The 16,039-nt window shown below is 43.9% G+C and overlaps 1 protein-coding gene across 1 annotated transcript in view; it reads left to right on the plus strand.

The window, feature by feature from the left end:
* Window positions 1–4,261: 4,261 nt before the first annotated feature.
* Window positions 4,262–16,039, plus strand: part of idh1 (isocitrate dehydrogenase (NADP(+)) 1) — a 37,859-nt gene continuing 26,081 nt past the window's right edge. The window contains exons 1-2 of the mRNA XM_039755303.1: window positions 4,262–4,382; window positions 5,244–5,373. Of these exons, the coding sequence (XP_039611237.1) occupies window positions 5,252–5,373 (122 nt within the window). The 5' untranslated portion in view covers window positions 4,262–4,382; window positions 5,244–5,251. The remainder of the gene's footprint in view (window positions 4,383–5,243; window positions 5,374–16,039) is intronic.

Below are 16,039 nucleotides of genomic sequence, written 5' to 3' on the forward strand. Positions count from 1 at the left end.
ACTCTCCTTTTCTGAAGTCATATCTTTTGAATATATTACTATTAAAATGATTTCCTCCCCTCCTGTGCTGCTGTTGTTAGTTTATCGCCCTCCCGAATCTGTGGTGAACTTTCTGTCTGAATTTAATGAACTTCTCATTGTAATCTCATCTCTTTGCCCTGCTGTAATTTTACTTGGTGATTTTAATATTCGTGTTGATATCAACTGCTCTCTTACAGCTGAGTTTATCTCAACTTTGGATTGCTTTGACTTGACACAGCGTGTGGATTTCGCCACTCACACTCAGGGTCATGTTCTTGACTTGCTTTGTCCAAATGGCTTGACTAATGTCTCTGTCTCAGGTTCGCTCTCTGGTATTTCTGATCATAAGATTATTGAATGTAACTTTAGCATTATTACCACTACATCTGTCAAGAAACAGTCTGTTTCCTATTGCAACATTAGGTCTGTTAATTCTGATTTATGTGCTGCTTCCCTTCTGTCTTTGTCTCTTTCTGCATTATTGCACAGTCTTCCCTCTCCTGAAAACATGGTTTCCCTTTATAACTGTTAGAAATCTTTGCTCCCTTAAGGACTAGGCATGTTTCAGCCCTCCCGCTCCTGTCCCTGGTACACCGATGAGCTCCGAGCTATGAAAGCCACTAGCCGGCATCTTGAACAACTTTATAAGAAAACGGGCCTCACAGCTTTACCCTGAGCACATACTTAAACATAGGGATGCCCTTAACACGGCTCGCTCCGACTATTATTCCTCTCTCATAAATGGTGCTAAGACTAGGCCGAGAACTCTTTTAAGAACTTTAAAAAACTCCTCCAGCACCCCATCCTCTAGCATGATGCCCCAATACAGCTTTACAACATTTCTTTAATACCAAAATTGATGAAATCTATCACAGTGTCCCCTCCACGCCACAGTCACTCAGTCATTCTGATCTGCCATATCCATCATCAAGACTCGCTTGTTTCTCGCCTGTTGACTCTCTTGCCATCTCTGAACTTATTAATAATTCTAATGCCTCCTCCTGTCTGCTTGATCCTGTCCCCAGGTTTTCTGTCCTTGGGCTGAAAATGTTTTCAGGACTTGTTAATCCTGAGGCCAAGTCTACACCATGATGGTTACAGCGGTGGTGCTGCTGCCTCACAAAAAGGTGACCAGGGTTTCAATCCCTGGGTCCTCCCTACGTGGAGTTCTCTCTGTGCCCATACCAGTTTCTTCCCTAAGAGGAAATAACAAAATCCCAGGTAGAGGACTTGTGCACAATTAATTGTCTGCAATTAAGCTGAAGCAAAATGAAGAAAGTGCAGCACCAATAAAGCCTCTACGCCCTGGTCACCATTCAGGGAACGGATATGGTGCACTGCTAAAAAGACTTGGGAGGTCCACATCGGTGACAGGCTGGCCTGGTCTCATCCCACAGAGAAACTGGAGAAGATGGAGTAGGGCAGGTGTTCTGACATTTCAGCATACCTATCAGAATGGCATACTGTGGGCTAATGCGCATGTGCAGAACGTTAACACGCTATTTGTGGGTGGGTATATAAAGTTTAAAAATCTTCATTACGATGATGATAATGCTGTTAGTGTGTTACTATTAGATTAATGATTTGGTAATTTTCAGATGAAAATCTTTTCTTAAAGCTATGGCTTGTATCAAGGTTAACATATTTTGTAATACACTGTGTGCACAATTATTAGGCAAGTGAGTATTTTGACCATATCATCATTTTTAATGCGTATATTCCAACTCCAAGCTGTATTAACTTGAATGCTTATTGGATTTAAGCACGTCAGGTGATGTGTATTTGTGTAATGAGGGAGGGTGTGGCCTAAGGAGATCAACACCCTATATCAAGGTGTGCAGAATTATTAGGCAGCTAGTTTTCCTCGGGCAAAATGGGCCAAAAAAGAGATTTAACTGACTCTGAAAAGTCAAAAATTGTAAAAGTCTTTCAGAGGGATGCAGCACTTTTGGAATTGCTAAGATATTGGTGTGTGATCACAGAACCATCAAACATTTTGTTGCAAATAGTCAACAGGGTCGCAAGAAACGTGTTGAGAACAAAAGACGCAAATTAGCTGCCAAAGATTTGAGAAGAATCAAACGTGAAGCTACCAGGAACCCATTATCCTCCAGTACTTTCATATTCCAGAGCTGCAACCTACCTGGAGTGCCCAGAAGTACAAGGTGTTCAGTGCTCAAAGACATGGCCAAGGTAAGGAGGGCTGAAACCCAACCACCACTGAACAAGAAACATAAGTTGAAACATCAAAACTGGGCCAAGAAATATCTGAAGACAGATTTTTTTCAAAGGTTTTATGGACCGATGAGATGAGAGTGACTCTTGATGGACCAGATGGATGGACCTGTGGATCAGTAATGGCACAGAGCTCCACTCCAACGTGGAGGTGGGGTACTGGTATGAGCTGGTATTTTTAAAGATGAGCTAGTTGGACCTTTTGCATTGAAGATGAACTCAAAATCAACTCCCAAACCTACTGCCAGTTTTTCGAAGACACTTTCTTCAAACAGTGATACAGGAAAAGACCATGATTTTTATGCAGGCCAATGCTCCATCACTTGCATCGAAGTTCTCCACTGCGTGGCCAGCCAGTAAAGGCCTTAAAGATGAAGGAATAATGACATGGCCCCCTTCCTCATCTGACCTAAACCCTATCGAGAACTTGTGGGCACTTCTTAAACGCTAGATTTACGGGGGAGAAAAACAATACACCTCTCTGAAGAGTGTCTGGGAGGCTGTAGTCACTGCTCCACAAAAAGCTGATCGTCAACAGATCAAGAAACTGACAGACTCCATGAATGGAAAGGCTTATGACTGTTATTGGAAAGAAGGGTGGCTATATTGGTCATTGATTGATTGATTGATTTATTTTGAAATGTCAGAGATGTTTATTTGTAAATTTTGAGGTGTTTGTTTATTATTCTCACTATAACAGATGAAAATAAACAAGTGAGATGGGAAAATTTTCATTTTTCCTTTAGTTGCATAATAAATCTGCACACTAATAGTTGCCTAATAATTGTGCGCACATATGTATTCCCCTGATGATGTTCACACTCACATTTCCGTTGTGAAACATTCAGGTTTCAGGTTTATTAACATTTTGGATTGACTGATAGCACTGTGTTTGTTCCATATTAAAATTAATCCTCAAAAATACAACTTGCCTAACAATTGTGCACACAGTGTATACTATATTTTATTAATGCACTGCAGTGTTTGTTCAGTTTAATGTAATGTTGCTTTATATTATCAGTAGGTATCTGCAGTTCGGGAACTCATTGGAATTGATATAGCTATCAGTTTGCATTACCGGTATGCTATTCTGACAAAGTATGCTGAAATGTCAGAACACAGGCTCTTTTGTTTCGGAGGATGCACTCCTTTAATACAGGTCGTTTCATTCTTTACATCTTCTACAACTCTGTGATGTCATTGTGGTGGATCTCATTTCCAGACAAGCCCACCGAAATAAGCAGTTGGTTTAAGAAGGGAGGTTCAGTTACGGATGGGCGGCACGGTGGCGCCACTGCTGCGTCGCAGTTAGGAGACCCGTCTGGGTTTGCTTCCCGGTTCCTCCCTGCGTGGAGTTTGCATGTTCTCCCCGTGTCTGCGTGGGTTTCCTCCCAGAGACCAAAGACATGCAGGTTTGGTGGATTGGCGATTCTAAATCGGCCCTAGTGTGTGCTGTTTGTGTGTGTGTCCTGCGGTGGGTTGGCACCCTGCCTATGTTTGCTGGGATTGGCTCTAGCAGACCCCCGTGACCCTGTGTTCGGATTCAGCGGGTTGGAAAATGGATGGCTGGATGGGTTCAGTTACGGATAGGGATCGCTTCCTTATCTAAAATCTCTAGATTTGTCATTTTGAAGTACGCTCCAATACGTTTAAATGAGGTTTGCGCCAAAACAAATCTTATCACAATACAAGTTTCTGAAAGCCGACCGCGTTTAACACAACAATCTGAAGACATACAGTACTGTACATTTAGATTCTAAAACGACTACACAACCATTTCTTGTATTCTCAAAATTCTCACAAATCTGTCAGTCCAAACCCCTCCTTGTGCCTTAGTTACAAGACCCTCCTCTTTTAGTCTCCTGAGCGACGTCTGTGAGCTGGGCGCCTCCGATTGGTTAAAGACGCCGGCTTTTACGCGCGGATTGGTACAATTTGACAATAGGATTGGGCGAACGTCTTATCGATCATGGTAAGCCTCGCCCACCCGGGTGAAGGGGAACTGCCTTTCAAAGGAGAAAGCTGCTTCCTAGACGACTTGGAGGAGGGGTTTGCGTTCGGTCGAATATTTACGACGGGCGAATTGTATTTTATTTAAGTTTTTGCAAGCAATTTTTCTTGGTAAGGTAAGTCAAACATGCTAGTAATAAACAGTGATAGCACTGACACTCATGTTTAAACGTTACATTTGTGCGCGGCATTGGTGTTAAGTGTAAAGATATACGAGGACAGTATTTCCTTTCAGCGTATGTTGTCACTCTGCAGTACTTGGGTTAAAATACATTTCTGTTATTTTATGACAGATGTTTTGGTTTCCACTTCAGGATCGTCAGCCTGTTTTGTTTATTTACGCTACTAATCTGTCAGTCTGTGGAAAGGAGTCGAGCAGAACGCCTTCAAGTCCTTACCTTTAAGCATTTATTGCTACTGCTTTGTGAGATTGGCGTTGAAATGTATAGACGGAACTGTGAATGTCCTCATAACTCACACACGTACACACACACACACACACACACACACACAGTCCAATCGTTTTGTTATCACTTCCGCGTCAATGGTTAGCCTTGTAAGTAGTGCGGTGACAATACAGAAAAAGATTAGCACTTCAAGATAAAAAAAGAATTATTAGAAGGCTGATGCCAGTCCAAAAGTTCTCTGCTGTATTATTAGCACTGCTCTTCTTGGTTGGATTAGGTGACAGTATTGCTTCACAAGAGCAGCCCCAGTTGGAAAAACCCTCTTTGTGTTCAACAAGCAGATTCCATTTAACACACTTGGCCAAACTGCTGAATCATAGCTGTTGCAAAACTTCGACTATAAAGAAGAAAGGATGCCATTTATTAATTCCTGCATCTGCGAAAGAGAACTGGAACCAAATTTGTCATTCAAAATGTTGCTTTTCGACATTGAGGTGATTTTTTTTTTTTCATTTAGATTTTATTGACATTTGACAACTTGAAATTTTTTTTTTCTCCATTTCTGCTTAGATTTAAAAATGTCTAGGAAAATCCAAGCTGGATCTGTTGTCGAAATGCAAGGAGATGAGATGACAAGAGTCATCTGGGAGCTGATCAAGGAAAAACTGATTTTTCCCTACGTAGAAATGGATCTGCACAGGTAAGACCCATACACTATTAACACGGCATTCTCAAGCTTGTTTAATTCGGTTTAGGGTCATGGGGCTTCAAAACTAACTTAACAGCATAAGGCGCAAGGCCAGTGGCAATTCTCTGTATGGTACCAGTCATCCATACCCACACTTATATGTGGCCAGTTTTGAGTCTCTGGTTAACCAAAAATGCACACCTTTGACAAGGTGGAGCACCTGCAGACAAGACTACACTGGGAGAATATGAAATCGGAAACTCTGCTTGTTTTGGGCCGGAGCCAGTCAATCCATTAGGCAACTGCCTAGAGCACCTTCATCTGAGAAAGGTAAGTGGTGTGTGCTCCAGACAGCAAGGAGAACATCCCCTCGCTCCCAAGTTCCAGTTAGGCTTATGTGTACACAAACATGATTGGTGTATGTACTATATTGCTAAGTTTTGTAGTTTAAGTGCAGCTTCTAACAACTGGAGTGTGACCTTGCTGTCCTGTGATGGACTGGTGTCCTGACCAGGGCTGGTTTCCACCTTTCATCTCATCCTGTCGTAACTGGAACCTGATCTTTATGACCCTGAGCTGGATAAGCCGGTTAGAAAATGAATGAATAGAAGTGTGAGAGATCGGGACAACTTGACAATAACCCAGCCAGACTCACCCAATGGACTGAATGGTCATCTCCTAATTATAAAATCACGTAATGGTTTTATTTTATAAATTTATTTAATCATTTTTTTATTAAGGCAGCACGTGGTGCACTGGGTAGCACTGCTGCCTCGCAGTAAGGAGACTCATCTGGGTTCGCTTCCCGGGTCCTCCCTGCATGGAGTTTGCATGTCCTCCCCGTGTCTGCGTGGGTTTCCTCCCACAGTCCAAAGACATGCAGGTTAGGTGCATTGGTGGTCCTAAATTGTCCTTAGTGTGTGCTGAGTGTGTGTCTGTGTGTGCCAGGAGGTGGGCTGGTGCCCTGCCCAGGGTTTGTTTCCTGCCTTGCGCCCTGTGTTGGCTGGGATTGGCTCCAGCAGACCGTCGTGACCCTGTAGTTAGGATATAGCAGGTTGGATAATGGATGGATGGATGGATTTTTTTTATTAGTTCTTCTTTTATATAAACTACTCAAAAAATTAAAAGAACACTTTGAAAGTGAAAACACATCAGATCTCAATGGGGGGAAAAAAAACCTGCTGGCTATCTGTACTGATATGGACTGGTAATGGGTTAAGAACAAAAGGATGGCACATTGTTTGATGGAAATGAGAATGATCAACTTACAGAGGGCTGAATTCAAAGACCCCTTGAAAGTCAAAGAGAAAAAATGATGCGGCAGGCAGGTAGGTGAGGCCATTTGGCCGAAATTTCATTGCAGAAACTCCAAATCGTACTCAGTAGTTTGTATGGCCCCCCCACAAATGCTTGTATGCATGCCTGACAACGTCGTTATGAGATGACGGATGGTGTCCTGGGGGGGATCTCCTCCCAGATCTGGATCAGGGCATCACTGAACTCCTGGACAGGCTGATATTACATAATGTCCCACCCAGTGGTGTTCTATTGGATTGAGGTCAGGCGAGTGAGCATGGGGGCCAGTCAATGGTATCAACTCCTTCATGCTTTCGCTACATGAGGCCGGGCATTGTCATGCACCAGGAGGAACCCAGGAGCCACTGCACCAGCATAGGCTCTGACAATGGGTCCAAGGATTTCATCCCGATACGTAATGGCAGTCAAGGTGCCGTTGCCTAGCCTGTAGGGGTCTTTGTGTCCCTCCATGGATATACCTCCCCAGATATACCATCACTGACCCCCCTATCAAACCGGTAATGCTGGACGATGTTACAGGTAGCATAACGTTCTCCACGGCTTCTCAAGACCCTTTCACGTCTGTCGCATGTGCTCAGGGTGAACCTGTTCTCATCTGTGAAGAGAACAGGGCGCCCGCCAGTGGTGGACCTGCCGATTCTGATATGCTATGGCAAATGCCAATCGAACTCCACGGTGCCCACTGGACGACGTCTGGCCCTCAGGCCACCCTCATGAAATCTGTTTCTGATTGCTTGGTCAGAGACATTTACCCCAGTGGCCTGCCTACTGGAGGTCATTTTGTAGGCTCTGCCAGTGCTTATCCTGTTCCTCGTTGCCCAAAGGAGCAGATACCGGTGGGTCCTGCTGTTGGGTTAAGGACCTTCTATGAGGGGCCCTGTCCAGCTCTCCTGGAGTAACTGCCAGTCTCCTGGAATCTCCTCCATGCCCCTGAGACTGTGCTGGGAGACACAGCAAACCTTCTGGCATTGCCACGTGGCATTTATGAGCCATCCTGGAGAAGTTGGACTACTACCTGTGCCACCTCTGTAGGGTCCAGGTATGGCCTCATACTACCAGTAGTGACACTGACCGTAGCCAAATGTAAACGAGAGACAAAACAGATGAGGAGGGAAAAATGTCAGTGGGCTCCCTGCACCTGTTAAACCATTCATTCCTGTTTTGGGGGGGTCGTCTCTCATTGTAGCCCCTCTGGTGCACCAAAGCAGCTGAAACTGATGAACAAGCCCCTCTGCTACTTCACTGACCAGATCAACTGCCCAGAAGTCTCATTGACTTGATGCTATACTCTCATTAAAAAGTAGTCCTTTAATTTTTTTGAGCAGTATAATTATGTTTTTTCCTAAGCATTTTATCATTTTATTTTAATTTTTGCACCACAGAGCATTCTGTATAAATACATCTTTTTATTTTTAAAGATTCCTTGTTTATAAGTGGGTTAGGAAAATGAATGGCGAATGAACAATATTGTAACATTGGTGACAAGTTGGATTAGTCTGTGAATCAGTCGCCCGCCCTATGACCTTTCATTCCATCACATTTACGTTACGTTTACATTAATTTGCTTGGCAGATGTTTTATCCAAAGCGACTTACAAAAGAGGTAAACAATTGAGTAACATTAGGCTAGGCCCTGTTTGTTCAGCAAGTGTAGTAAGAAAGGTAACATAAGTTGATTGCCACAAGCGAAGATGTTATAACTCATACATTTACAATCATAGATAACAATCAATACATCATTTAAACTTCAACAAATTACCAAGAATATAAAGAATTGCAGCACCAAGATTTCAATTAGACAGATATTCACAGAAGAGATGGGTCTTCAATTGCTTCTTAATAGAATAGAATGCCTTTTATTGTCACTATACACATGTACATTGAGATTAAAAGCAGCACCTCCAGTGCAGACATATATGCAGAACACAACAAATAAATAAACAATTGCAGAAAATATACATATGGAAAGAATAACTAACTATTGTACATTATTTAAAAAGTAGCGACTGGGAGCCGATCGAATTGGGCTACAAATTCTACGTTTGTGAAATCCATACTTTCTCTGCAAAGAATTATTTGTTTTTTTTAAGTCCTTGAAATGATTTTGTTATCATGGCACTGATTTCTGCTTCAAATAGACCTCTTCGGTCGATGTAATAAAGAGCTGCCTGTTTAAACGTGGCTGCGAGACGTGAACTCCGCTCTTCGGCGCACCTCATTTGATTTTTTCCGGCAAACAGATTTTCAAAACAAATCAGAGTCGAAATAATAATTATGTTGTTGTGGTCATTTTAGATCTAAAATCGGCTAAAATTTAAACAATGACCGTTGTTAATACCCAGCTGTCATTACTCAGTTTGCCAATAGATGTCAGAAGGATGGATGTCAAAACCGAACTGCCCAAAGATAGATTTCGACATACCAAGCAAATGGCGATACGTTCTAAATTACTTACGGTTCTGGAGCTTTCGAAGGTTTTAAGTCAGTCGACGATGTTAGTCCAGGAAAGTACGCCCCACCAAACCAACGTTCTAAAAACCAACCGAACTTACTGTTATCTGCTCGAACCAACACTGACTTACTATACTCGGCTGACCAGTGGTGTCACTGAAGCACTCGAACTTTCTAAGCCAATCATGCAATACTGCGTCCACGTTTGCCACGTGATGTTCTAACTACAGAGGCAGAGTCCCAGTGCATGGTTCTAACTTGTATTGAGTCGAGGTATTGACGCGAACACCATACATACGGATACTATCAAATTATATATAAGGATTGGAAAGAATAACTAACTATTGCACTGTTGGGTTATTGCATATAATTTAAATATTGCACAATAATGATGATCATGTACAGTGAGTAGTGGATGTTGGACCCTGAGAGTAATGATATTGTACAGTATACAGTTATTATCAATGCCATTTAGATATTGGATATTGCACAGTTGATGGATAGAAGGAAGTCCAGGGGTTGGGGGGTTAGACTGTGTAGTCAGTGCATGTGTGAGTTTAGAATGGTTATGGCCTTTGGGGAAATAAACTGTTCTTGAGTCTGTCCTTGTTGTGATGCCCCTGTAGCGCCTCCCTGAGGACAGCAGGTCAAACAGATCAGAGCCAGGTTGCGAGTGTCCTTGGTGATGTTTTTTGCTCTCTTGAGGTGTAAATGGCCATCAGGGAGGGAAGAGGGCAGCCGATGATCTTCTGTGCTGCCTTTACTACTCACTGAAGCCTCTCCCTGTCTGCCATGGTGCAGCTGCCGTGCCATCCTGTGATACAATACATCAGCAGGCTCTCGATGGACGAGCGGTAGAAGGTCAGTAGCAAGTTGGAGTCCAGGTTGTGCTTTCCGAGGACCCTCAGGAAGTGTAACCGCTGCTGAGCCTTCTTCATGACTGCTGTAATGTTGTCTGTACAGAAGATGTCAGCGGAGATAAATACATTGAGGGAGTCAGCATTACGAATGGAGGTGGGCAGCCCATTCCACCAACTCGAAACTACACAGTCTGGATTGAGACTTGACACCACATAAAGGTGGCATCACCAGACGCTGTTCACTGGCAGACCTGAGTGGTCAAGCAGGCATATAGAACTTCACCTGTGTCTCCGTATACTCGGGTGCTGACCCATTGACCACTCTGTGGGCAAGCATCAGGTATTTGAACTTACAGGGAGCCAATTTAGAGAGCTGAGTCACATGAGTGCATCTTGGCTGGTTAAATAGAAGATGGGCCGCTGCATTCTGGACCATCTGCAGCAGCTTAATAGCACATGCAGTTTTTCCTGCCATTAGTGAGTTGCAGTAGTCCAGAAGCACCAAGACCAAAGCCTGAACCAAAAGTTGCTCTGAATACTCTGTCAGATAAGGTCTGATTGTGCAGATGTTGTACAGCACAAACCTGCATGAATGAGAAACTGTAGAAATGTGGTCAGAGAAAGATAGCTGTTCATCAATTACCACCCCAAGGCTGCAAAGTGACCTGGCGGGTGTTAGTGACAGTGACAGCCATGCTGTACAGAGATGGCGATTTGAACAGACTGGCTGGCCAGGAGCACAAGCAGCTCAGTTTTTGTCAGGTTGTGCTGTAGGTGGTGGTCCTTCATCCAGGTTGAGATATCGGTTAGACATCCAGAGACTCCAGCCGATAGCGTATTCTCCTCTAGGGGGGAACAACAGGTTCAGCTGTGCATCATCAGCATAGTACTTAGATAAGAGAACCCATGTGACTGGATGATGGAGTCCAGTAAGATGGCATACAGAGAGAAAAATAGAGGACCCAGCACTCATCCTTGGGGTACAACAGTGCATGACGGGTGAGTCTTTGACAACGCCCCTCTCAAGGACACACTGTAGGAGATGGAGGACTCAAACCATCTGAGAGCAGTCCCATTGATGCCATGGTCAGAGAGGGTGGCAAGAAGGAGTGGCTTCAGGGGACCCTTTAACATGGGCAAAACCAGCCAAAGTCTCAAAAGAGCTCCAATTTGTGATCACATATTTTAAGGACAGTGAGCTTCCTAAATGAGCGAGAAATTTTGGGCACTCGGAGTTTGTAAGCACCGTAACAGCAAATACAGAGCCCTCCATAATGTTTGGGACAAAGACACATTTTTCCCCCCATTTCAGGGCATCATAATGTTTGGGACAATTGGCGTCACAGGTGTTTGTGATTCCTCAGGTGTGTTTCATGGCTTCGTAAGATACCTCGGCTTGCTTCTAGCCTTTGGAGTCTGTAGTTGCCATTGTTCAACATGAGGAGAAGAGCTGTGCCAGTGAAAGTCCAATAAGACATGAGCCTGAAAAGCGAGAATAAACTTAATATGGAGACCACTATACCTGTACTGCTCAAATTCAAACTCTGTGAGTGATGCACTAACCAGGCTGCCTTCCTTTAGCTACAGCACACTACTGCTAAATGAGCTAAAGTCAGAGGGGAAAAAAGTGACAGCTGCAGTTTAGCACTTTGAGGAAATTTCTGCAAGCACCAATCGATGATGTGCCCAGCCAGTTGACGATGGATGATGCCATCGACCGTCCACTCAGCCCTAGGCAGTATATAATTAATAGATTGATAGACAAGGCAGTATCCGGTCAGATCAGGTCAGGTTGGGAAGCATGCACTGACACAGCTTGTTGCCGCACCCACCACATGAAACATCTTGGGATCCTGGTTAGCAACCCCCCAGTCAGACATGCGGTCCAATCCCACCCTCCAGAAATGACCCTCTATCTGCCGCAGCCAGGTGTTATGTGGAGTTCCAGCCACTCGGGTCCCCAACAATGAGGATCTTACAAGCCGGATCACCCTTGGGGAATTGCGCCACATGGCCGTCGTGCTGTAACTGACGCTCCCTTACAATGCGGGTCATATGCCTCATTCGGGACTCCATGAGCAACACCGAGTCAGACCAGTGGTACTCAAGGATTCTCCGAAGAGACACAGTACCAAAAGAAGCCTGTCTTCGTCTCAGGTCACTGGATAGCGTCCATGTCTCACAAACATATAGCAAGACAGGAAGTACCAGCACTCTAAAGATATGGACCTTCGTCCTTTTGCATAGATAATCGGAGCACCAAACACCTCCTTCCAGCGACCTCATGACCCCCACATGCTTTCCATATCTGTCAACTGACTTCATAGGAAGAGTCACCAGAGACATGATTGTCACTGCTGAGGTAAGTAAACCTCTCGATGAGGTCGACACTCACACTGCTGATGGCTGTGCCCAAGAGGTCATTAAGGGCCTGGGAGTGTGACATACTGGTTAAGGTTTTGGATGTCAAACCCTGAGATTGTGAATTCAAATCCCACTACTGACACCACTGCATGACCCTTGTGAGTCTCCTCGTCAGTCAAATAAAAAAATAAAAATTAATAAAAAAAAACAGGGGTCTCTAAACCAAACCCTCACAAATATAGGAAGGACAGGCAAACTACACCTAGGAATCACAAGAGGATATCACTTTTGTCAAGTAGCAATACTGTCTATGAAGCTGAGCATTCTTAATCGAGCAAAATGTGTAAATCTTTCTGAAATGTAAAAAATGTTTAAATCCTACATGGAAATGACCTGTTAAGCTCGCGAAGTCCACCTCTTGCTGGTAAAGCTCTGCCACTGCTTTCCCAACTCTTGCTAAGTCATCGGAGCAAATGATGTGAATTCTTAGCACTTCAGAGTTCAAAGGTCTATGGAAGCAGGACTGCGTAGTCGACAGAATTCTTGTCTTGCTGACAGCAGTTAAAGACTTGAGCCTTGACACCATTGTTCAGTGTGGCTGGGAGTCCCAAGAAGAAGTGGGTGAAAGGTGACAGGGAGGGGCTACAACTCAAGTGCTCCAAGCCCGATAAGATGCACTCTTCTCTGGGAGGATATTATTAGCCAGTGAGTATTGGAGTAAGTTTTTTAAGCGCAGGTATTTTTCCCCCAGTCTTACTGAATGCTAATTCAAAAATATCATTTTTTGTTTATGGTAGAAGTATATTTATAGTTACAGTATTTAAGTTAATCTCTGGTAAATAATTGGGATATTATGAATAGAACTCTAGAGCAGTATTTCTTAAACTAAGGGTCACAATCCAAAAACTGGGCCACACTGAGTTGTGAATTACAATTCTTCTGAATGAGAAAAGGTCGTAAACGGTTTTACGGACAGCATCCTGATGGGTCGCTGCTTGTAAGTTTGAAACCCCGCCAGACGACAACTGGTAGCGAGTCTCCAAGGGAAAACCGAGGATGATGATGATCCTCGGTGATACTCATAGGTGGACTGCCTTGTAACAAGACCTTTGCAAAAGCTTCATTGGACTTAAAGAATTACAGTTGAGGCCAAAGGCTTCCATGCACCTCGCCTAAAGACTGTCAAACTGAAGTGTTTCACAACTCCATTTATGTCGTATTACCATACATTCCCGGTGTTAAATCAATCGGAGCATTTGCGACTAGAAAAGGCCATTCAGTTCAAAGAGCTTGTCCCTCCTATTCATCTTTGTTCTGCTGAAGCAGAATGACTTTTATTTTGGGATTGGAAGATGAAACAAGAACCAAAATGGATTACGTGCCAGCATCAAAACCAAAGAGACAAACCGATCTTAGGCCAAGCTAGAAATATGAGATACTAGCTGTCCGCCCACGTAGTAGTGAAACAGGACAAACTTTAAAAACCAATAAACAAAAAGGTATCACTAGCTAAGCGCAGGCAAGGTACACTCCAAAACGCAGCGGTAGACCGACTCCCCACTCCTGACATCACGCTTCCCCCTCCACTCGGCCCGCAGCCTCTGTCTTGGATTTGCACGAATATATCGCTCCAGCATGTGAACTTTGATTCTTGGTGTGATGAGAGTAGTCCCAAAGTCAATCTGGAATGTTCAAGCAAATTCTAGTAAAAAACCCGATCTAATTCCGTTAAGTAGTTCTTTCATTCGCTAGCTAAGCAGATGTAAGGTACGCCCTGAGGTTGGCGTGTGAGTGAAGAGGGTTCCGCCCCCCTCCCCTTGACACGCTGCATCTCTCTCAGATTCGCGCTAATAAATTTGTACCACAAGCGAACTATAATACTTAGTCTGATCAGAGAGGTCGCAATATCAACCGGAATGTTCATGTAAATTATATTCCGCTAAGTAGTTCTCTCATTCGCTAGCTAAGCGGATGTAAGGTACGCCCTGAGGGTGGTGCGTCTCTCTCGGATCTGCACTAATAAATCGTTACCGATTTTATTTCCGTTCTTTATTTCACCTTATACAATTTCTATTTCTTGTATTAGGAATTTGTTAGTTTTTGAATACCCTTTGGGGTCCGAGTGCAGGGTCAGCCATTGTACAGCGCCCCTGGAAGAATTACAGGTTAAGGGGATCTCTTTTGGCAGTGACGGGGATTCGAACCGGCAACCTTCTGCATACCAGCACAGATCCTTAGCCTCAGAGCCACCACTCCGCCTTACGATGAGAGAGGTCACACAATCAACTGGAATGTTCAGGCAAATTATATGAAAAAACCCAAATCTAAATCCGTTAAATAGTTCTCTCATCAAAAGCGGACAGACATACAGACAGACATACGTTGGATTTAATACAATATAGTTTATTTTTGTATAGCCCAAAATCACCCAGGATGTGCCGCAATGGGCTTTAACAGGCCCTGCCTCTTGACAGCCCCCCAGCCTTGACTCTCTAAGAAGACAAGGAAAAACTCCCAAAAAAACCCTTGTAGGGAAAAGATGGAAGAAATCTCAGGAAAGGCAGTTCAAAGAGAGACCCCTTTCCAGGTAGGTTGGGCATGCAGTGGGTGTCAAAAGAAGGGGGTCAATACAATACAATACAATACAATACAATACAATACACAGAACAGAACAAATCCTCAATGCAGCATAAAAATAAAAAATGTTAGAAGTACGGAGCAGAATTTAATGTATGTATACTGTCACAAACTCCACACAGAGGCATAGCAAGGTTTGGGGCAGCCACCCGTATAATTGATATCTTGGCTGCAAAGTTGAAAAATGAATACAGCACTGCTGTGCACAAAACCGAGTCCAAAACAGACCTGAGGGAATAGGGAAAAGGTGGAGGCTTTTAAAGGGGAAGACAGGAAGTGAAGTCAAAGGGGTTGGGCTCATGAGGGTCTTCAACCATAGGCTCGAGCCCAGATGTGACATCACAGAGGCCGGAGACAGCAAGGTCTTCTTCCATAGGCTTGGACCCGGAAGTGACATCAAGAGGGCCAGGTGGAATCTCCCGTGAATGGTCTGCAGGAAAGGGAGAAAAAGAGTCCGTGCACTCTGTCGCATCCCGATCTGATTCGGAATTGCCCTTACTCGAGCCCTTTAGCTGCCTCCCATGTGCACGTGTGTGACAATACAGATGAATCAGAATCGTAAGGCAGGAAATTGAGAACAAAAATACCAAGAAGTGCACTTGGTCTTTTAGAATTATCCAAACACAGATACCGAAACGGCAAACGACATGATTATATGTAGGAACGTCATGCAGGCGTGGCCCTGAACAGCACTGGGAGGTTGTCTTGGTAACGGTCAATGCGAAACTCGCCATAATTGTGCCACCTATCGCCTGAGCAGACGGGATACGATCGTAACGTCCTAACTGGTAATGATGCCAAAATTCCCTTTGCGCAGCAGTCCCACTGTCGCCATTCTTATAAAAGGTTTCCACAGCGAACGCTCGTTGCACCAATCTGTTCTTCAGCTTTCAGGTTAATATATTTCAGGTTTCAGAAATTTCACTTCAGTGTGTTGTTCAATAATGGTGGAATCCCAGAGCGGAGCATCCAATGTTCATTTGACTTTGGCTTCAATTTTGTGGACTAACAATGGAGCGTTGCGTTGTGTTATCGTTCAAACTACCCATA

The sequence above is a fragment of the Polypterus senegalus genome, chromosome 6 (assembly GCF_016835505.1).
Source record: "Polypterus senegalus isolate Bchr_013 chromosome 6, ASM1683550v1, whole genome shotgun sequence".
In the NCBI taxonomy this organism is placed as follows: domain Eukaryota; kingdom Metazoa; phylum Chordata; class Cladistia; order Polypteriformes; family Polypteridae; genus Polypterus; species Polypterus senegalus.